The 23,365-nt window shown below is 49.3% G+C and overlaps 1 protein-coding gene across 1 annotated transcript in view; it reads left to right on the top strand.

The window, feature by feature from the left end:
* CMIP (c-Maf inducing protein) overlaps positions 1–23,365 on the top strand; it is a 218,159-nt gene that overhangs the window by 119,027 nt on the left and 75,767 nt on the right. The window contains exon 2 of the mRNA XM_006860139.1: positions 11,513–11,638. Coding sequence (XP_006860201.1) covers positions 11,513–11,638 — 126 coding nt within the window. The remainder of the gene's footprint in view (positions 1–11,512; positions 11,639–23,365) is intronic.

Below are 23,365 nucleotides of genomic sequence, written 5' to 3'. Positions count from 1 at the left end.
AAAAAAAAAAAAAAAAAAGAAGAGGCTGAATGAAGTAAATTCTCTGTGGTTTATTTGTTTGTGTGTACTGTTTAGGTTTTGTTTTTGAGACAATATGTTTAGTTTGTCTTGGTAATACTAATTGTAAGATTCATGTTTATTTTGACTTGATCAGAATGGCAGATGGACAGGGATAGAAGAGTCTTTGTCAATGAAAAAGGAAACATGCATGCCTCAGTGCAACAGGACCGAGGTTAGCTGGAAGCACCTGGTCCCCTGGATTGATCATTGCCTAAGCTGTCTGGGGTGGGATCTATTAGGAGACAGCCCGTTGATGGTTACCATGTGCCTATGTGTGCTGCGGAGCCTTGAAATTTGTTCATTCTCATTTTGGTGTAGTTTTCACTGGGTGAACACATCAGAACTTATTTACCCTCTGTACTGTTGATGGGCATTGAGGGGTTGCGATGACTCTTTGATTGTCTCCTTTGATGAATATCTGTACACATTTTTAGTGGGCATATCTAGCAGTGGAGAGGATATCCCAGGAGTTTATTCACCTTTCGTAGATGCTGCCGAATTGGGTTTCAAACCTGTTACATCAGTTGACACTTAACCGTAGCAATGTGTGAGCATTCAGGTTTCTCCACAACCTCGCCAATACTTGACGGTATCTTTTTAAAGTTTTATTATATATAACTATGCGACAAGGTTGTATTCTTTTACCATACTTATTCAACATGTATGCTAAGCAAATAATACGAGAAGCTAGCGTCTATGAAGAAAAACATGGCGTCAGGATTGGAGGAAGATTCATTAACAACCTGCGATATGCAGGTGATACAACCTTGCTTGCTGAAAGTGAAGAGGACTTAAAACATTTACTGATAAAGATCAAAGAGCACAGCCTTCGATATGGATTGCATCTCAATGTCAAGAAAACAAAAATCCTCACCACTGGACCAGTAAACAACATTCTTATCAATGGAGAAAAGATTGAAGTTGTCAATGACTTCATTCTTCTTAGACCAACTATCAACACTTCGTGGAAACAGCAGTCAAGAGACCAGATGACGTATTGCATTGGGCAAATCTGCTGCACAGGAACTTTTTAAAGTGTTGAAGAGCAGAGATGTCAGCTTGAGGACTAAGGTGCGCCTGACCCAAGCCATGGTATTTTCAATGACCTCATATGGATGCAAAAGCTGGACAGTGAATAAGGAAGATCGTAGAAGGATTGATGCCTTTGAGTTGTGGTGTTGGAGGAGAATAATAAAAGTGCCTGCTTGGACTGTCAAAAGAACCAATAGATCTGTTTTGGAAGAAGTGCAGTCAGAGTGCTCCTTGGAGGCCAAGATGGCTAAGCTTCGTCTCTCATACTTTGGACATGTTGTCAGGAGGAAACAGTGGTTGGAGAAGGATGTCATGCTGGGTAAGGTGGAGGGTCAGAGAAAAAGAGGAAGACCCCTAACGAGATGGATCAGCCAGGTAGCATCATTGATGGCGTCAAGTGTGGCAGCGGTAGTGAGGTTGGCCCATCGGACATTGTTTCGTTCTGCTGTACATGGGGTCTCTATAAGTCGGTTCCAACTCGATGGCACCTGACAACAACAACAACAACAATATTTTTTACAGCCATTTGGGTGGGTGCGTGGTGGCATTACATTGCGGTTTGGGTTTGCATTCTGAAGATGGTGCTTTTAATGAATGTATCTAAATGTCTATCTTGAATATTAGTTTTATTATTTTCAATCAGTATGCATTCTAATGATTGTGATGCTGGTGATAAGGTGACTGACACGTAGTTCCATCTGGTTATACTGATAAGGTGACAGCCACATGGGCTGAGTCTCAGTGGGGAGCGACATCCTTGGATTGTAAGACCTACGAGCTAACCTTACCTGCATAAAAGACAGACCCACTGTAGCCCAATAACTGCAGAAAGAGCCCACATTTCACCTTCCCAAAAAAGACCCGTTCTCTTTTGCAAGTTCTGGTGCCTGTAACAGATCCCGGTTCCAAATCCTGTGTCTCATATGGTGGAAAAGATGTTGTGAGTCTGTAAGATGTTCAGGGCAGACATCCCTGATGGCCCCAACTAAAGTGGGGGCTCCACCAGCAGTCTTGAAAGGACAGCAGACTCTCAAAGACACCAAACAAACCCACCTATTGGCATGTTAAAAGACCAGTCCTTGAAACGCTGACCAGAAGTAGACATTTCGGATAGTGCAGTGTGGTGCCTCTGACAATAATGAGCGGACAGAGATGGAGTCTCAGTGTTGTGAGGTGGGTCTGGCCAGGCCCCAGATCCAGGGTGAATGTGCTCCTCAGGAAACAGCACTGTCTGTGGGCGTTGTCATCTTGCACCTTGGTGACGGGCAGCAGCCACATCTTTTCAGGGTGTCCTGTTCTGTTGTAAATTACTCTTCTTTTTCTTGGTGCACTCAGTCAGCGAACTGAAGTGTCTTTGGATGGCTTCCACAGGTTTCTAAATGGGTTCTGGGCCAGACTGTCCCTTGAGGTGGCTGGTGAAATGGTCAAGGCTGGGGTCAGGAACAGGAAAACCACATGGCACCTGTACATTTCCTCCTCCAAGGGACCTCTTCTTTCCCTTTCTCCTGCTTCCCTTCTTCCTCCGTTTCCTGTGCTGAGAGGGACTGGTGGTTATTTAGTGCTGACAGCAAGATGATTCATTACAGGGCTCTGGGGCAAGTCAGGCAGCGTTGGACGAGTCAGGACATGTGTCTCAGCTCCATGAACTGCTCCTAGCATTCGCTGCCTTGTGCTTATTGGACCATTTGAATTCTGCCCCTCCCATTGGAGTGCTGGTGGTTTACCTCCTAGGTCATCTCCAGCACCCCACCCCAGTGGACGCATGCGTCTCTGTGGGCAAGTACCCGTGTCTCTGGGCTGCCCGTCATTTGGTTACATTTAGGGATGTGCTTCAAGTGTGTCCTCTGGGAAATTTCTGCAGAACTTGTCTGTTACTCCTACAGAATGTAGGGTCAGGGCTAAAGTCACTCCTCACACAGGACATTGCTGGCAACAGTGACCTCTAGGATTCCTTGGGGAGACCTATCCTGGTGGATGTGCCAAGTAGTAGATCCATGTCCTCCCTCCCCACCCACCAAAACACCTTGGAAAACAAGCAGGAAGAGAAAATGTCTTTCACTCATTTTCTCTCTTTCATTCATTAATCACATGCTTGTGTTCTTCGAGTGGTTTAGATCAGAGATTGGCAAGCTGTGACCCATGGACCGCCCACATTAGCTGCTCCTGCCCTTGAAGGATTTGCTGGCTCATTGGGTGGAAACAGTGTTGGCCTCGAGGCATCCCTGTGCCTAGCATTACCCTCCCCTCCCCCAGCCCAGAGTCCCATCCGTCAGATGGATGCCAGCTGCTGCACCCCAGGGACCCAGAATCCCGTCCATCTTCCCAAGCTCATGGGGGTGACTCTGGTTGGAAGGTCTGAACGTGGAAATATCCATCTTTTGCTCTATTATTAAACCTCTTGAGCTGTTTGGCCATAAAAGGGGCAGCTGCCGTAGCTGGCCTGGAGATTAATGAGCCCGGAGTAGGCTTCCTGACCCACTGAAGATCCAAGTCCACGGACAATGACCTGGCTGTCCTGCCCTGTCCTGTGCTTCTGCTGAGGGCCCGGCCACAGGCACCGAGGGGGTGTTGGTCTCCCTGTCCTGTCCTCTGGTCCTTGGGATCCCCAGACGGCCCCTCCCAACCCCCAAGGATCGTGGGCTCGAGGAGTGCTGAGATCAGGGGAGAGGAGGTGGGTGAGCCTGGGAGAAGGAGTGGTCTCATTGGGGTCTCTGGAGTCTGGTCCTAGATCATGACCACTCTCCTGCTTGGTGTCAGATACTCAGCTGGTTGTCACCCTAGACACCAGCCTTCCTCTCCAGAACCGAGCCGTCTGTGGATGACAGCGGAACCTGGAGAGGATTTGAACGGAGCCCCCACTTCCTCCTGGCGGAGGCACACAGCAGCCTCCTCCATGTGTTGGTAACTACTGAAACAGCAGCCCCCATTCTAGGTGTCTGACTTCCCGCCTGTCGCCCACTCCTCTCCTGAGCTTCCTGCTCTTGGCTCAGGGGACAACATAATTGTAGCACATGACAGTCATCATTCTGCGTGACTCTCTCCACAAACAGCTACTAGTATTTCCTGTGGAAAATCTAGATACAGTCCACAGGCAGTCGAAGTCACCATTTTAAACGGTACAGACAGTCATTTGTGTATTTCATACGCTTCTGCAGTCGTCTCCTTCAGAAGACACGCCCCTTCTCCCAGGCCCCAACTACCCCTTCTCTGCTTCCTGTCTCTGTGGATTTGCCTATTCCAGACTTTTCTTATTGGTGGAACCATTCACCATGTGCTCTTTTGTGTCTGGCTCCTTTGACACGCGTGATGTTTGCAGAGTTGGTTCCTGCTGTAGTGTGCATCAGGATGCCATTCCTTTTAACGGCTGAGTAGTATTCCAGTGCGTGGGCAGATTGCACGTTGTTTATGTTTTACTCCCTCAGCCTGTCCAAGTGCTGGGCGGGCACTGTCTCGTTTCCATTTGAGCGATTCGGCCCAAATAGTAGTGGCATCGCCTGGCATCACAGGGTGATGGTGGGGTCCCTCTACTCCAACAGCACCGCAGGGTTGCTGCTCAGCTCACCACTTGTTGTTAGGTGCTGTCGAGTTGATTCTCACGAGTAGCAGCTATTTCAGTAGAACTGCCCCATAGGATTTTCTTTAAGCTTTTTGGAACTGGGTGGGTTTCAACCACCATGGTTGGAATTAGCAGCCAACTCTGTAAGCATTGTGCCACTAGGGTTCCTTGGTCACCAGTGGACAGTAGTAATGATAATAATAATCCTGGAGCAATGAGCGCGGGTTTAATTATCATATTTTCCCACAAATAATGTCCACATTCTGTTTTTGCATAGTACACATTATTTTCATAAGTGAACTATACCAATAGTTTTTTACACATTGCTGACTGCAATTTCCTTTTTGTTTCGGTCCCGTGAATTTCATGTTAAGTGTTGGTGCCTGTTAATGTGAAGGTTTGGTTCTCAGTAGCTGATCCTCACCAACCTCCCCTGTCTCCCGAGAGCAGGAGTCCTGCCTGCTCTGAAAATCACTTCTGAATACAGGAGGGAATCCCAGATCAGGGGGTCTATGGGTCTGACGTCTGCAGGCCAGAGATGCCACTCCGCAGCCACAGCCATGCTATCCCATCCTGCTGTCTATGGTGACACTGCCCTGCCCATTCAAATGCTGTGTTGCATGTGAGAACCGTGGGCACAGTGGCATGGGTCTCACTGGCTGCCCAGGGGTCCCCTCAGGATCCAGGTAGTGCGTGCCTGCTCCCACACTGTCCTGCTGCCTGACTTCATGTGTGCCTGGTGCTGGGGGGGCCCAGAAACACATGGGCAACTGTCCTTGCCCGCCACAGGACCAGCCCATCGTCCTGTGTCTGGTGTGGTGTGCCTTGGTGCAGAGCGACCGCAGAGCACTCCATCACTCTCAGGCCCAGCTGAGCACTGCCCTCGAGCATATGTACTCTTTCAGCTGTTTTGTTTTCTGATTACCGGGTACCACAAATTCAGTCTGTGACTTCTTGACATTGTTTATGCCTTTATTATACAAATATGATGGAAAGTAACATTTTCTGGACTATTGAATGAGGGTGAATGAGACCAAAATTCACTTCTGTAAATGTCACAAGACATGGACACACTAGGCCAGAACTTTACGAATGTAATTCCGTCATTTCCGCACTTTACATGTACTTGTTATTTATGTAGGTATACTGTTACGACCACTCAGTGTCTCTGGTTTTGCCACATCAAGGGGAGGAGCTTGTAAAAGGCATCAAAGCTATGCTGGGTCTGTGACCCAGACTGGCCCGCCTCGCTGGGAACTGTTTCTTTTTGCCTTTGTGGGATTAAAGGGAACATCAAAACATTTTGACTGGCCTTTCCCAAGTGCCTGTGGTTTTTGCCGTGGAGGCCGAGCTGAGCTGGAGGTGTCCTGGTGGCCTGCCTTCTGCAGTGGCACTAGCAGCATTTGTGGGAAAGGCCCCTGCATCCTGGCTGAAACTCCTCTCCGGCTCCACTTCCCCACAGTCTCTGTTAACAGTGTACATGTGCCCAGAGGTGTCCGTTAGAATTTGGCTCTGGCCAGAATATGTTTGGGGAAAAGTAGGCGTGAAGAACACACGTTCTTCGGGCTGGATCCCATAGTCCTTGTGTACCTCAATTTCTTCTGTAGTATGTGAATGACTATAGCCCTACCCCTGCAGTTGTAAGATTGAATGAGGCAGTGTGCGTGAATTTTTTACTTAGTTGTTGTTGTTAAGTGCTTTGGAGTTGGTGATTCTGACTCACAGCGAGTCTGTATAGGGTTTCCAAGGCTTGTTTAAATCTTTAGGGGAGTAGAAAGCCTCATCGTTCTCCTACGGAGCGACTGGTAGGCTCAAACTGGACCTTGTGGTTCACGGCCCAGTGCTTATTGTAGGGAGCCTCACCGTGGTTCCTTTACTTAGCATGATAAATGTTACCCAGGGTCCCAGCACGATGTCCCGGGGGTGGAGGTGGGGGGTGGGGCGTGTGTAATGTGTCCTTCAGCTGTCATTGAAAAAAAAGGACAGAGCATGAGACGTCAGGGCTGCAACTGCATTGTTACTGTTACTGCCATCATTGTTGATTGTTATTTCCTGGTACAGACTTGGTATGACCACAGGGACCTTGTCGAGTGGGTCTGGGAGGGCCCTTCTTGTGTGGAGTCAGGGTTGGTGGGAACTTGTCTCAGACAGCTCACCAGGTCAGCACACCACGGCCACTCAGCTTTCCCGTTGTCCAGAACTCACCTGGCCGAGCGCATTGCTTCTCCAAGACCCATCAGGCAGCGGCCCAGGACCAAGTCCCTCCTTCCTCTGCCCGGGCTTCCCGCTGTTCGCTAATATCTCTTTAATGAGAGCAATTTGGCAGTGATATAAAATATGCTCTTACCCTTTGTCCCAGTAATTCCATTTCTGGGAATCTGGCCTAAGGAAATAATCCTAAATATAGGGTAGAAAAACATGTTTCACAAGGATGTTCAATTCGGAGTTGTTTATAGTAGGCATGAAATGAAACAAGGGTCCTGTCCTGTGGTGGGAAGGGGACAGGGCAGAGATTAAATCAAGAGTGGTAAACGGTTAGACAGCCTCTCTCAGTTGTTCAGAGTGTAGGATACACGTATGTTGACATTTTACCTGAAATATAAGTGCCTATATGCTGATTGATTTTGACTCTGTTAAAATTTTATCTGTGTGTGCAGGCGCATATGTGTATTGTTGTTAAGTTCTGTTGAGTCAGTTCCAACTCATAACGACTCTGTATAGGGTTTCAGAGGCACGACTAGTGGGTTTGAACCACAGATCTTGTGATTCAAACTGACTTTGAGGTCTATAGTGTTTATCCTGCAGCACCACACCATGTATGTATGTATGTATGTATGTATGTATGTATGTATACACACACACATAAATATATGTACACATACATACATACATACATACATACATACATACATACATACATAGAGAGAGTGTGTGTGTGTGTCCTGGTGTGGTGCTGTGGGTTAATGCACTGGACCTCAAGATCAGTTTGAACCACAAGATCAAACCCACCAGCCACTCCTTATAAAACCCTATACATGGTCTCTATGAGTTGAACCGACTTGATGGCACTTAACAACAACAATAATGTATATAGATAAATATGTGTCTGTGTGTATGTATTTATATGTATGTTTTTAAATATTTGGGAAGGAAACCTATTTGAATGTTAGTGGTGGTTTTGATGAGCTTTTACCAGAAAGATTTTATTCCCAAATTATCTTCAATATTTGTGTATTATTTTAAGTCAGGTTTCTTGAGTTATAATTGACATAAAAAGAATTTGCTCCTTTTTGGTATGAGATTGGAGTCTGGTGTGGCGTTGTAGGATAAAGCACTGGACCGCAAGGTCAGTTTGTACCGCAAGGTTGGTGGTTCAAACTCACCAGCCGCTCCTTGGACTCATCGGCACTTAAGAAGGACAGTGTGAGATAGATCCATGAACTCACACGAGCAGGTACATTAACCACTGCAGCCCAGACAGAGAACCTCTCAAATATGTTTCTCTAAACCCCTTTGTAGTCAGTCCCCTGTCCACCTGTCCAAAAAGACAAACCAAATCCACATCTATCGAGTTGATTTCGACTTATAGTGACCCTGTATAGGGTGTCTGACTATAAATCTTTATGGGAGCAAATAGCCTCATCTTTCTCCCTCTGGGTGGTTGGTAGGCTTGAACCACCAACCTTGTGGTGAATGGCTTGATGCCAACCCACAGTGCCACCAGGCTTCTCTCTCTAAACCCCAGCATGCTAGCAGCCTCCGATCTGATTTGTGTCCCAGTGACTTTGCATGTGTAAGTAGAACCACACACAGTATGTCACCTACTGCTTTTAGCTGGAGAAAACAACTCTTTAGCCTACTTAATGTCCCCTCAGGTATTCCTTTTAGAAGGAGCTAGAATGGATTTTCTAGCTGCCCTCGAACGGAGGAGAACTTGATTTTTCCTTTTATCTAATTCAATCCTCCAGCCATGTAGGAACCCTGGTGGTATGATTGGTTAAGCACTCTTGCTAACTGATAAGTCGGCAGTTGGAATCAACTTTGTTCCACAGAAGAAAAATCTGGCAAAATGCTCCTATAAAGATTACAGCCCGGACACCCTATCGGGGGAGTCCTGGGGTGGCGCTGTGGGTCATTGCGCTGGACTGCAAAGTCAGTTTGAACCACAAGGTCACTAGCCGCTCCTTGGAAACCCTGTACAGGGTTGCTATTGGTTGGGACTGCCTCAATGGCATCTAACAATAACCACAATCCTCTGGGGCAGTTGTCCTCTATGCAGTAGTGTTGTTGTACATCACATCGACTCAACGGCACACCAGCACTACCTGTGCAATCTCTTTCACTCTTAGCTCCGCTCAGCGTGCTCCCATTCTCAGAGAAGGATCAGTTGTCCCGACACCTAAGAATGTCAAATTGTCCCAACACTTGGAATGGACCTAGGACCAAGGAGGGCCTCCATCCTCCTGAAGGGCAGCGCTGAGAGGCTTCCCTGCAGTCTCCTGCATTCTGACTAGACTCTGGTGGTGGTAGTGGTGACGATGACAATACTCGATGGTCGTGGTGACAGATCAGGCAGCAGCACTTACACCTTCTTAACAAGAGTTTATTTTTCACTAGTGTTAGATTTATAGAAAAGATTTACAAAGATGGCATAGAAAATTCCCATAGTTCCACACCCGGCTTCCCCTGTTGTTAATCATATTGCATTAGTGTGGTACATGGGTCACAGCCAATGGACCGGTACTGATGTGTTATTCTTGAACACATTTCCTCAGTTTCCCCCTCATCCCTTTCTCTCATTCAGTAGTATACATGGTTGGTGTTCACTCATCACCTCTCCTTGGGGTCCGCCTGGCAGTGATAGTTTCTGGGGTCTTGATGGTTGTGGAGAGTACTCGTCAGGTGTTGGCAGAGCATCCTTCAACTGGGATTTGTCTGATGTCTTTGCTGTGGTCAGACTAGGGCTGTGGGTTTGGGGGAAGAAGGCCACAGAGGAAGCATCTGATTTTTTATTAGAACCCTTCCATGGGCTCCAGGTACATTTCTAATTAAGCCCCTGGAAAATAGCATCTCCTTTAATACCCACTTCTCAGTTTACCCCTGGGGGAAACTGGCTCACAGCGGTATTGTAACGTCATAGTAAGTGGATCAAACGCAGGTTTGATGTGTTTCTAAAAACACTGCTCTTAATCGGTTCTACTTCCAACAGCGGGGAAGCAGTACCCATGCTTTATGAATACTGTGTGTACTTATTTATACCCAGCCCTTCCCCAGAAACAGAAAGCCAGTGTCGTGAAAGGAAGAACTTGAACCCCTCCCTCATCTCCAGCCCTACACATCACTGGTAGGCTCTTGTCCTTGGGTGTCATCCACATGATTCCAATGAATGCAGACCCAGTCGGACAGAGTGGAACTGCCCCCTTGGGTTCCTTCACGGGAGCAGATCACCAGGCCTTTTCTTCCATGGAGTGACTCGTGGGTTTGAACTGTTGACTTTTTGGCTAGTGGCCAAGCATTCAACCATGGCACCACCAGGGCTCCTTGTGAGCAAGGTAGCTGAGTATTTCAAGGATTGTTGTTGTTGTGTGCTGTGGAGTCGGTTCTGACTCATAACGGCCCTGTACAGGGTTTCCGAGGCTGTAAATCTTTATGGGAGCAGAAAGCCTCATCTTTCTCCCACGGAACAGCTGGTAGTTTCAAACTGCTGACCATGAGATTTGCAGCCCAATTCATAACCACTACGCTACACGGGGCCTCCAGTGCCTCCCTCCATTTCAGGGTTTCGAGGAGGCTCTGGTGGGAAAAGGAAGTCTCCCAACTTTTTCCTAGTGTGTCCATGATACTGTCCTGTGGCTCCCTGGCAGCCTTCGCTATGGCTTTTGGGGTCATAGGAATAGTTTAGTGATTCTGTGTTTGCTAGAAGGCTATATTTTAGAGTACATCCTCGGTTGGGAGTGTTAGGGTGTGAATAATGCTTCACCTCAGTACCTGTACATGTGACCTTGTTTGGAAATACGGTCTTCTTTCTTCAAACTTACTGTCACGTCATGAGGGTAAGACGTCATGAAGGTACATCAACAAGCAGCCAAGGAGCTAGGAAAGAGACACGAACCTGGGTGTTTTAGGTTTGCTTTACTGCTCTGGTTTAACCCCATGCTAACTGTTAATATCTGCAAAGGCCCTCTATCCAAACAAGGCCATATTCACAGGCTGTGGGTGCTAGAACTTTATCATATCTTTTTGCAGGGGAATGGCACAGTCCAATCTATAACACACTTGAGGTCAGACAGAGGAGTGAGGTGGTCCAGTGGAACGTGGCCTGGATGCTGGTTGGGGGGCATGGGGAACTGGACAGGAGAAAGGGTAGTCCAGTGGAACATGATACCAGATGCTGGGGGTAGACTGGACTGGGGAGGGGGTGGTCCAGTGGAATATGGCCTGGATGCTGGGGAGAGACTGCACCCGGGGAAGGATTGTGCAATAGAATGTGATGCAGGAATGGATTCCAAAATAGGAGAGGCAGGGAGGCTGCTTCTGGCTTCGGGGCAGGAGATGATGGTGGCCTGGTGGTAGTGAGGGATGGAGTGACCCATGTTCTGCCCTGAGCTGGGCCCTCTGTAAGCCCCCACAGGAGGAGCATGTCACAGATCTTGCTCTTAGGTGCCCCTGGTTGAATCACCCCCCCACCCCTGCCCACACACACACACACACACACTAACTGCCCCGAGAGTTTCTGAGCTTCAGTGCCAGCACCCTTGGTTTGTCAGCAGAGGAGGGGCTGTTTTCAGGAACCTTCTTGGGAGGCTCAGATGTTAGGCCTGATGTTGTAGCTAATGTCTGTCTTCTTTTTCTTATTCCCTACAGCCAACTGGGTACATGGAAAACTCGGTTTCCTATAGTGCTATTGAAGACGTTCAACTGCTGTCCTGGGAGAATGCCCCGAAGTACTGTTTACAGCTCACCATTCCTGGGGGAACTGTCTTACTGCAGGTAGGACTAGTAAACATGAGTAAGCAGTTTCTGCTCCCTCAGCCTCAGCCTCACTCTTACACCCCACTCCTCTCCCACAGAGGGAAATGGCCAACTGTCAGGAGGAAATGTTTTTTTCTTCCCGTGTAATACAGTGTAAACAGGAGGGATTGAGCACTGAGCTCCTATTGTATGCCAGGCACCGTCTAGGAGCATTGCAAGTTATTGTACTTTTCATTCTCTAAACAAAAACCTGGGAAGAAGGGCTTTGTGATCTCCAGTTTACATACAAGGAGGCCTCAAAATGTGTGTGGAGAAATGACATGAAAGGGTTGTGCAGTATTTAGACTTTAGAAGCAGAAACCATGCAGACAAGAAGGCAATGGGGAGACACGTATAAAACCCTGAATGGAAAAAAAACTGCCAACGAAGAATCGTCTACCCAGCAAAGCTGTCAATCAAATACGATGGTGTAATAAAAACATTCCCAGATAAACAGAAGCTAAGGGATTTGCCAAAGCCAACCCTAAATTGAGTTCTTTGGACTGAGAATCAACAAGAACAGACAATAGCCAGAGATTGACATAGTGGCAGTACCAACACCCGGAAGTTAATTGACAGATGAAAGAGTGCAGAACAGAACAAAACTATAAGAACAAATTCAGAGGATCTGGGAGGTCAGTCTACAACCAAAACAATTACAGTGTGAAAAGAAGGTAAAACCATAGGAACGGAGACCCAGGTGGTGAGGAGGTCAAGTAGATTACAGGATAAAACAGACTTTTAAATGGAGGAAAAAGTTAATCAGACTATAATGGAACCTCAAAGAAAATTAATACCTCACAACATACCAAGACAATGGAAACATTAAAACTATGAAGAAACGGACAAGAAAGAACACAAAAAACACGAACTCAGCACAGGAAGGCATGCAGAACAAAGAAACCAGCATTACCACAAAACAACATACATATTCCCACAACTTTTGAAGCCTTCTTGTAGACGAGTAACCTGAGGTGTAGACATTGGTTGTCAGGTGCTAGGAAGATTGTCAGAACAAAATGAGCCGCAGATGCCACACGTCATTCTTTGCTTCAAGCCAGGCGCTCGTGCTTCCTGTTCCCCTAGTGTTTTGAGGCTGATGGGCATATGGGAAAATGCAGTAGTCAGGACTTGTGGTTAGAAGTGGCAAAAATACTCTCCAAGCTGGCAGAGGTAAGGGGAGAGTGGAATTGAATGTTGTAACTGTATGGAAGTATCTGTGCAGTCTTAAGAGAGGACTGCAGGCATGGCTGGATCCAGCTGCCCGATAGTGTCATTCATGTTCAGTGTCTCTCTGTGGCTTCTGACTCAGCACCTGTGTGTTAGCATTATGGCCAGATGGGCTCTCCCCAGGTGGTGGCAAAGATGAGCTGCTAGAACTTGTAACCCTGATAAAAAGTGATAGTTCTTTTTGTTTTCAGTATCTGTGTATAAAATCTCAGGGAAGATTCTAATGATCTCTGCTGCAACCCCCTGCCCTGTCCTAGGTTATGTGTTCACCCTTGATCACAGGAAGCTATGTCCTCTGATTGAGACTCCTACCAGGATCACGTGGACAGGGACAGGTGGCAGCCCCAGAAAGGAGGAGAGCAGAGGCAGACAAAAACAGTGGGCCATAGCACATACACGTAGACAAGTGTGCCTCATTTCGGGGGTTCCACCCACAGCCCATCAGGGGGACCTCCTTGTGCAGAGAGTGCCAGCTAGTAGGTAGATGGTGTAGCCCAAATACGTTTGCTAGATCTCCCCTAGTGGTCCAAAGAGATGCCCCTTAAAGCCCCTTTCAATAGCAGCCACTGGATTGTGTGATCACATTGGAACCTCTGGGGAATGCTGAGCTAGACAGGCTGAGGGGACCCACTGAATGTTATCTGCTTTACGTTATCTCTTGGATGGCCCCAAAGCTCGGCTCTGCCCCAGTTTCTTCTTCATTCATCTCTCCCCCTCGGCCTTCTGCTGTCTGGCTTCTAGCCCTCACCACTTCCCACTCTCCCTCCTGCAGCCTCTTGCCAACCCCCCCCCTGCCCCCCTCTCCTGTCCTTGATTTCTCTGTCGTTTTTCCTCCCCCTCCTGCCCTGTCCTGTTTGATGACCTGACCACAGCACAGAGTCTTTGGAGTGGGTGGGCAGGAGCTGGGATAGGCAGTGACAGGAGATAAGACGCCCGAGTGACTGTCGAGTGGACTGGTTCATGGTGACTCCATACGGTTGTCAACCTCCAGGCCTTTCTTCTGAACCACCCCTGGTTGGACTTGAACCTCCAGCTTCTTGGTTAGCAGCCAAGTACGTTGACTGTTTGCTCCCACAGGGACTCCTCGCCCAAGGACACCCCACTGTGACAGTCTTCCTGCACTGAGCCAACCAGCTCCACACCCCTCTGGGGAGACAGCCGTTCACAAATGACTGTCGGAAGAACGTCCCCGAGGGATGGGGGCCCAAAGGCAAAGTGTGATTCATCAGCTGGGAGTAGGAAGGGTGAGGGGTAGAAGTCACAGAGAACTCCCCAGGGATGGTGACATTAGGGCATAGTGGGATGAATAGGAGTGTGCCAGGACGACAAAGGGCCAGGGAATGGTGGGTGCAAAGCATGAATGTGGGGATTGTTTGCTGGAGCTGGAGGAGAGTGTGAGGTGTGAGGTGGGGGTTAGGGCCCTGTGGGGTGTACCTGAGGCACTAGGTCCTGAGGGCAATAGGGAACCATGGTAAGCTCTGGGGTGGGGGTATGAAACTAGAGGCATCAGCTTGTTTGCACAATCGGAGAGATGCATTTGTGAGAGACTGAGGGGAGGGGAGGCTTGAAGGAGTTGGTAAGAGGAGGTGAGGCCTTGTTCTCAAAGTATGCTGGCCAGTAGCTCTGCCCCCAGCAGAGATCACTTGCTTCTGGTGCTAGAGTGGACAGCCTCTATCTCATAGTAAGACTAGGGTCTCTAGCTTACCTTCTCCCTGCCCCATGCCCTGGGGACAGTGGTGAGGCTGTGAGAGATACAGCTTGGGCATATCCCTTTAACCAGGCCTTGGCCAGGGCCCCACTGTGACCCGCCCGCCTGTCTAGGCTGTGGCCACACGTCAGAGCTCTCCCTGCTGTGCTGACAAGCGTCCGGCAGGCGGGCGGGCGGGTCTCTGCTGCTCCAGCATCCTTCTCCCACGGCTCACTCGAAGAGCCCGCAGCTAGAGAGGAGGAGGAGCGGGCAGCGCCTCCAACCCAGAGCTGGACTCAGCCAGGTGGGTGCTGCTCCTGCTGCCCCTGCCCACTGCTCACTGCCCACTGCCCACCACTGCTTTGCGTTGTTGCCATCAGGCCGGAGCAGGCAGGCCTGGATCAGCTTTTGCCTTGTTTGTGTCTCTCACCTTCACCCCTCCTGAAAAAGCGCTCAGTGAGTCATGGGCTGTGTGTGGCTGTCTCGTTCTGTAGGTCCCACATCATCTCGGAGATGTGGGTCCGTACAGCTGAGAGAAAGGGAGGCCGCAGGGCAGGGAGGGAGTGCCCCAGACCCCCAGAGTGGTGCCCGGAGGTGTGCAGAGCATGGCTTCCTTCAGCATAGATCCGGTTCAGACACTTCACTTTGTCCTGAATCACGGGAACACATTGTAACAATACCCAAAACCCAGGCTAACAGGAGCACAGCCCCCAAGGCCCTGGGGACCGAGTGTCCATGCTGGGGATGAGAGAGGGAATGGACAAGCAGCCAGGTGTGCTAACGGTCAAGGCCAGCTTGCAGAGCTTCCTAGTGTTCTGGCCCAGAGGCACTAATGCCTTGAACCGAGTTGTCCGGTGTAGTCTCCACTAGCCGCACGTGGTTTGTTACATTTACACTTAATTTATTAAACCAAATAAAAAATTCATTCTATCTGTATGCCAGCCATGTTTCGAGGGCTCAGGAGTCCCGTGGTGACTGCCAGAGAACAATTGTCCTTGTGGACCCTAGAAACTTCATTGTGACCTCATGCTTCCTGGACTTGACCCCCCTCAGGGCTGTGGTCTCACAGCCATTTCTATGGTGTTCCTGCACCTCTACACCCCAAGAGGTCTCCCCCACTCTGGGTGTCCTGCAGTGTTCTCTGCTTCCAGCCCGCTGACCTGCCTGTCTCTCCTTCCTTGTCTCTGTCTGTGTCTCTTAGTCTCCAGCTGACATCTCTCCCTCTTGCTTCTTTCTTTACTCTTTGTTGTATCCTGTGGTGTCTCTACTGTTGTGACTGCTATGGGTTTTCAGTCTCCATCTCTGGGTTTCCGTCTCTCACCACCTCCCTGCCTTGTCCTCTGTGTCTCCCAGGTGCCTCCTTACATGACCCCCACCTTGTTAGCATTTGCATTGGTGCCCCCCACAAAGCTCGTGGAGCAGCCTGCCCCTGGTAAGGCTAAGAGATGCATTTAGGCCAGTGTTCCTTCTCCCCAGCCTGGAGCCATGGAGCCGGCCACCAGTGGTTGAGTGGCTAGACAGTGGCGCCAGCCAAATGGCTTGGCTCCTCGCTGTGTTTCTGGATGCTTTGTGTTTTCCAGCGTGAGCTCCCCTAATGCTTCTTTATGAGACTCCCTGGTTGCAGAAAGGACATATTTATCTTTCTTCCTCCCTTAATGCCCTTTCTGCTGACATCCCATTTCGAAGAGGCCAGCCCTGTAAGTGTATCGATAGCATAATGCAGGCACCATGGGGCGCTCCTTACTGGCTGCTGAGCGGGTGGGGTGGCAGCAGGGTGGTAGATGGTTCCCCGAGGCTGCTGCCTCACAACTGGGCTTCCACTTGATATAGAAGGAAAGACAGAGTCATTGCTCTGAGAGCCAGGTTTCAGGAGAGACCAAGAGCCAGGAAGAATCCTTCCATGAGCTCCTGCGGCTTCCTCATCTGGATTCTGAGATGTGGGTTATCTCACTGATAGGTGTGTGCAGGACAGCCAAGCAACTGTTTACCCCAAACACTGGCAGCGGGGCCAGGCAGCTGGACCTCCCTTCTTTCTGGAAGCTGGATCGAAAGCGCTTTCCGGTTTGAGAAGCAGGTGGTTCAGAGAAGGATGCTTGCTAATAGGCACCCATAGTGCACCCCTGGCTGTTTTTTCTTACATCTTCAAACAGTGTAACAATGAGCAAGAACTTGGCAGCTTTTGAATAGGAAATTAGGCAGAATTTGCCTGGAACAGGGCCCTTTCAGTATTGGAAAGCATTCTCTCCAGGAGACGTGGAACTGGCCTGAGCAAGCCTGACTGCTTCTAGGAGACTGGGGTGTGTGTATGGGGTGCTTTCTTGGGTTTGATCCGATTCTCCTCCGAGTGACTGATTCCTGTTTAGAGCAGTGTCCACTCTTCTCGCTGGGTTGGGCCAGGCCAGCTCCCACTTGGCCGTGTGGGGATGTCAGCACAAACACGGCTTCCCCTGGCCCAGAGCACCACTTGGGAGCTTGGGAAGTTTTCCCTGAGCTTGGGAGCCATTTCAATATGCCTGCACTGGGAGCCTCTGTCCTAAACTGGGCACACTGATGTAAGATGTGTACGTCGCACCCTGTCACAAACTCTCTGTGATGTGAGGACTGCTCTTCTTGTGGGGAAAGGTCAGGGGTCAGGTGAGAGAGGGTTTGGTCCACCCCTTTGCTGGTGAGGTGAGCCATCCTTGCTGGGTAGTATAGAGCCTCTGGCTCTTCTTTCGCTTCTGCCTTCATCAACAGGGCTCTTTTGGGAAGAAAGAGAATTCCTATTTGTAACATCTGCTGTCTTCTGTAACATTCCCTCCATGGTCTGGTTCAAGACACCAACGTAGACTTGAACTTGAATGTAGACTTCATATGAGATACGCATAGTTGGTTCTTCTGAGTGAGTCCTCGCCCCCTCCAGCACATGCTGGTTACCATAGACAGGGTTTGAATTGGGGTCTGTCAGATGTGGACCTGATTTAGCTTTATATCTTTTATCTCCCACAACACCTTAGTCAGGGTCTGGGCTCAGTAGATGGCCAGTAAACACTGGGATTGATGGTGTCTAATGAGCAAAATAGGCTATTTGGTCTTGAGCAGATGTGTCAGTTAGGACGAGCTATGTCTTCCTCCAATGACAAACAGCCTCACAGCCTAGTGGTTTCAAACAGCAAGGGTTCATTTCTGTCATGCTGCGTGCCCACAGGGCTCAGCTGGGGGCTCGGCTGGTGGGATACTGAACCTCTGGAGTGTGTCTGGTTGCAGTGACAGGGGAAGAACTAGAGTGATAGTACACCAGGGTTTCAAGGCTTTCCCCCAGAAGTGACACAGTACGTCAGCTTGCATTTCATTGGCCAAGCAAGTCACGTGGTCATGAGTACCTAGCTTGTGTCCAGAAGGGAAAGAGCTGGCTATGTTGGTGAAGGGTCCTAATGATGACCACAAGACTGGACCTTTGTTTTCTTGCCAGAAACATTGGGAGAGGAAAGGTTGGGTTTGATATGGTGTCTCTAATGCCCTTTAGACACTGAAGCCGCCTGCCCAATTGTAAGTGTGTGTGTGACAGACAGAGTGACTGTCCATGTGGGTGTGCACACAGACGTGCACATTCCTTGGGTGTGATTCCGTAAAATTTTTCAGGTTCTCAAAGAGGTCTATAGCCATCCCCTAAACTCCCGAGGCACCTTAGACGGAGTGATCCGTAAAGTCCCTTTTCAGAGGCATTTGCTGATCCTGCCTCTCAGAGAGCTCTTGGCCTGAGTCCTGTCTTCAGCTGGGCATCGGCTGTTGTACTGTTCCTGCTATGTAGTTAGTTCATTCAGTAACCGGCTTACTGGGCAGCAGTGATGACTATTTTGTGGGGCCTCCCTCCTCTCCCAGTTTGTGGGAAGGACAAAGCAACGCCCAGCTAACCACAGGACAGACTGTAGGATACAAGCGGTCTCTAGGAAGCAGCAGGAACAAGAAAGGTCAGGGAACCAGTGGGGGTACAGTACCTGGCAGGCGAGGGAGCAGGGGACAGTGAGGGTCACAGGATGGTCTGAGGCCAGGGGTGCGATCAGAATGTCTGGGAATACAGCAGGGCCCTCTGGCTGCTTTTAGTCTGTTTCTTCATCTGTAGAATGGGAAGAATGGAAGTCTCATTAGAAAGACTCATGAACATCCTGCAATATGCAGATGATACATACAACCTTGCTTTCTGGAAATGAAGAGGACTTAAAATAACTGTAAAGGTCAAAGACCACAGCGTTCAGTATGAATTGCACCTCAATGTAAAGAAAACAAAATTCCTTACCACTGGAGCCATAAATAGCATCATGAGAAATGGAGAAAAGATTGAAATTGTCAAAGACTTCATTTTGCTTGGATCCACATCAATACTCTAGAAGCAGTAGTCAAGAAATCCAACAATGTGTATTGCATAAGCAAATCTGCTGCATAAGACCTCATTAAAGTGTTCAGGATGTCAGTTTGAGGACTGAGGTCAACCTGACCCAAGCCATGGTATTTTCGGTAACTGCATATGCATGTGAAAGTTGGACAGTGAATAAGGAAGAATGTAGAATTGGTGCATTTGAATTATGGTCTTGGTGAAGAATATTAAAGGTACCATGGACTGCCAGAAGAACAAACCAATCTGTCTTGGAAGAAGTGCAACCAAAGAGTTCCTTCAAATCCAGGATGGCCAGACTTTGTCTCTCATACTTCAGACATGTTGTCAGGAGGGACCAGTCCCTGGAGAAGGAAGGACATCATGCTTGGTAAAGTGGAGAGTCAGTGAAAATGAGGGAGACTCCAACAAAATGGATTGTCGCAGTGGGCAGTGGGCAGGAGCGTAAGGATTGTGCGGGCAGCGCAGGACCGGGCAGTGCTTCATTCTGCTTTGGGTCACTATGGGTCAGAACCGACTTGATGGCACCTAACTACAACAGAGGTCGATTTCCTGGTGTAGCGCTGTTGGATAAGCCCTGGACTGCTAACTACAAGGTCTATGGTTCAAACCCACTAGATGCTCCTTGGAAACAGGGCCGCTATGAGTCGGTACTGACTCAATGGCACTGAACAACAACAAGGTTGATATCCTAGTATGTCACTGTAGGATAAACACTGGACTGCTAACCACAAAGCTGCTCCTCGAAAACCCTGTGTCAGCTTGCTATGAGTTGGAAACTACTTGCTGAAAAACTACAGGGTCAATGTTGCTGTCATTGCTAAGTGCTGCTGTGAGAAACAGGACCCATGGTGACACCCTGTGTGTCCAAGTAGTCTGTGCATGTACCACACGCTCCACAAGGTGGCTTTTCAGTAGCTGGTGCTTTGGTAGGTCACCCCGCTTTTCTCCTGGGGTGTCTGCAGCCTTTCATACCCCCCAGGAACACCAGTGCTGTACAGACAACGCTAATCAGTGCTGTGGGTTGAGAAATAAGACCCTCGTCCTTCACGGAGCTTTCAGTCCTGGCCCAGGCTTGGGGACTGCCATAGATGGAATTGCATCGTCCCATTATATGTGTCAGCTTGGCTGGGCCAGGATTCTCAGTGGCTTGGCAATTATGTAATAATGTCATTTGGCAGTTACATAATGATGGTAACATTCCCCATAATATGATTTGATGTGATCAGTCAGACAGTTTTAAGAAGATTGCAAGTCAGGCTGCGATTCTCTAGGTCAGCAGTTCGAAACTACCAGAGGGACTGTCAGTGAAAGATGAGGCTTTCTGCTTCCTTACACTGGGAGTCCTGGTGTGGTGCGATGGGTTAATGCGTTGGACAGCAAAGTTGGTTTGAATCACAAGGTCACCGGTTCAGACTCACCAGCTGCTCCTCGGAAACCCTATACAGGATCACTGTGGGTCGGAACCGACTTGACGGCACTTGACAACCACAACAACTTCATTCTGTCACAGCTCTGAGCCCGCGTAAGGAGACTTTCCCGTGGGTGTGGTCTGCAAACACCCAAGCTCTTACAAACACCTACACTCTTACAAGAGAAAAAGAGGAGATAAGCTGAGATGAGAGGGACCCATACCACCAAGCAAGAAAAGCTGGGCGTGGGGCACATCGTGTGGCCCCAGGCTCTTGGTCGGGAGCACCTGCTAGAGATCTGGAAGAGACCTGCCCAGCCTCATGAAGATCCCAGGAGCCGACGCTCAGACAGCCAGCAGAGAGAGGAAGCCTCCCCTCAGAGCCCGGAAAGTAGATTTCTAGTCTTCTAAACTGTGAAACAATGAAGCCCCCTCCCCCCTGTTGTTTCTGCTACAGCAGCACTGGGGTGGGCAGAACACATGTGGCCCCTTCCTTTGTGGGTGCAATGTGATAGGGCTGTGAGTCTCTCTTCTGCCCACCCTCCCTCTCTCCTCTCCTGGACTCTGCCTTCCCTAGGCTCCTGGGTCCAGCCCGTGGTGGCTGCATGTCACCCAGGTCCTGAACAGTTCACTGCAGCGGCGCTGAACCGCCCTGCCCACCCCTCCTGGATCATTTCCTCTTGCTGTTGGTGTTGTTGTTGTTAAGTGCCGTGGAGTCGGTTCCGACCCATAGCGACCCTGCACAGGGTTTCCGAGGCTGTAAATCTTTATGGGAGCAGAAAGCCTCATCTTTGTCCCACGGAGCAGCTAGTAGTTTCAAACTGCTGACCTTAAGGTTCACAGCCCGATTTGTAACCACTATGCTACCAGAGCTCCGTTGGAGCTAGAGACCACTAACTAAGCAGCAAAAGCAGTGCTGGAGGTCTGACATCCAGCCCCCAGTTCCCCTGGGCTCCGCATCCAGGTCTCACTCCCTCCCTGAGTCCTGTTTCTGTTCCTCCTTCTTTCCTAACCCTTCTGAACTTTGTCCCCATGTAAATGCTGCCCCTGTGATTGCAAATAACTGGCGATTCTAGATTCTAAGAAGGGGGTACCTCCCTGCTGTTACACTTCCTCCTTATGTTGTTAAATGCCTGACTCATAGTGAATCCTGCACAGGGTTTCCAAAGAGCTGCTGGTGAGTTCCAACTGCTGACCTTGGGATTCAAACTGACCTTGTGATCCAGTACTTTCTTCTACAGCTCCACACCAGGACTCCCCTTAGAGACCTGTCTATGGTTTGTGGCTCAGTAGGACAAGGAAGTACTGTACTGCAAGGGCGGTTTGAACCACAAGGCTGGGCGCTTCAGACTCACCAGCAGCTCCTTGGAAACCCTGTGCAGAATCACGATGAGTCAGAACTGATGGTACTTAACAGTAACAACAATTGTTTGGCTGAAATTTGAGCTTTGGGGATGAGTTCAACTCCAGGCCTGAAGGGCGGTTTATGGCCATAGTCTCCATCTGACTAGAAAGCCTGTTGTTATTAAAGACATTGAGTCCGTTTGGACTCCTAGCGACCCTGTATAGTGTTTCTGATGAGGTTGAACCGCCAACTTTGTGAGTTTAAACCGACTTTGCGGACCAGTGCTTTATCAAACCGCAGCGCCACACCAGGGCTTTGAACCGCCAACCTTGTGAGTTTAAAACGACTTTGCGGTCCAGTGCTTTATCAAACCACCACGCCACACCAGGACTCTTCTCTGGGAGAGTCTACTGAGCCTGGATCGTGGCACTATTGGCCTTGGCTGCTGTCCACACCACAGTTCGCAGGCACCCAGCTCTGTGCTGAGTAAGCACTTTTTGTGGGTACTCTGACTATATGGGATCTTTCTCTATTGTTTCCTGAGAACAGGGTGTATTTGTTATCCAAATGAACAAGAATTGTCATGAAACCGAAGAACTAAGTCAGTTTGGCAGAAGATAGCAGAGCAACAGACTTCCCAGGGCTGTTTCTTCTGTGGCAAACTCCTCTTCAGCCTTCACAGCCCCACTCAGATGCCCCAGACTTTGTGCCCTTAAGTGACTTTCTCCAGGTCCCGCTGCTAGACCACAGTAGAGCCAGAATTTAACCCAGATCGGTCTCAGACTTGAACCATTGCCAGTTTCCCTGCACCCCACTGAGGGCTCACCTCTAGCCTGCCTGTCCCTCAGCACAGATTCAGACCGCTCACCTCAGTGTGGTTGGTGTAGAGTTGCACAGGTTTGAGACTAGCCTCTGAGCTGGACACTTGCCAGTGTTCTGGGTATAGATATTCAAACACAGGGACTTAAAATTATGACCGTTAGTGAATGTTTCTTAGATGGTTTGGAGTGGAGATTGCAACCTGCTGCAAGACTTGGCAGGTGTTGTGAGAACCTCCTTGGATGAGGGCGAGCAGAAGTGGTGCACACATACGTGTGTGCGCGCGCGCGTGTGCGCGCGGTGTCTGGGTGTTGTCGACAAAAGGTGGACACTCATGCTTGGGCGGAGGTATAGGCCTTTCCTAGAGCGACCCTCAATGGCCAGGGTTATTTGGAGCAGAGAACTGTGGGTCTGACAGGGTACGGACTAGTGTTTGGTATTTCTGACATTGGTGATGGGAAGGTCAGTGGAAAATGCTGAATGTCCTAACACTGGCTTCCAGCAAGAGTCGGGCCACCTGCCTCTCTTCCTGGCTCCAGAGCCATTACCTATGAAGTAATATTGAACCTTCCCTGAGCCTCGGTTTCCTCATCGGCCCCACAAGGATGAGAGTGATGATGGTACTGACCTCCCAGGGCTGTCTCACAGGTGTAGAGTTGTAGAATAAAGGGGCTCCCATGTCTCACTGGTGTAGAGTTGTAGAATAAAGGGGCTCCCATGAGGCCCCAGGACTGGTGCTGTAGCTATGGGCCAGCTAGCTGGGGCAGATGGATGGGGGACCAGCAGCTGTACAGCATTAGCACAGACTTGCTATGCCACATTTTATTTGAGGGGAATTAATG

The sequence above is a fragment of the Chrysochloris asiatica genome, unplaced genomic scaffold (genome assembly GCF_000296735.1).
Source record: "Chrysochloris asiatica unplaced genomic scaffold, ChrAsi1.0 scaffold00037, whole genome shotgun sequence".
Taxonomy (NCBI): Eukaryota; Metazoa; Chordata; class Mammalia; order Afrosoricida; family Chrysochloridae; genus Chrysochloris; species Chrysochloris asiatica.
This window is presented reverse-complemented; position numbering and strand designations above follow the sequence as displayed.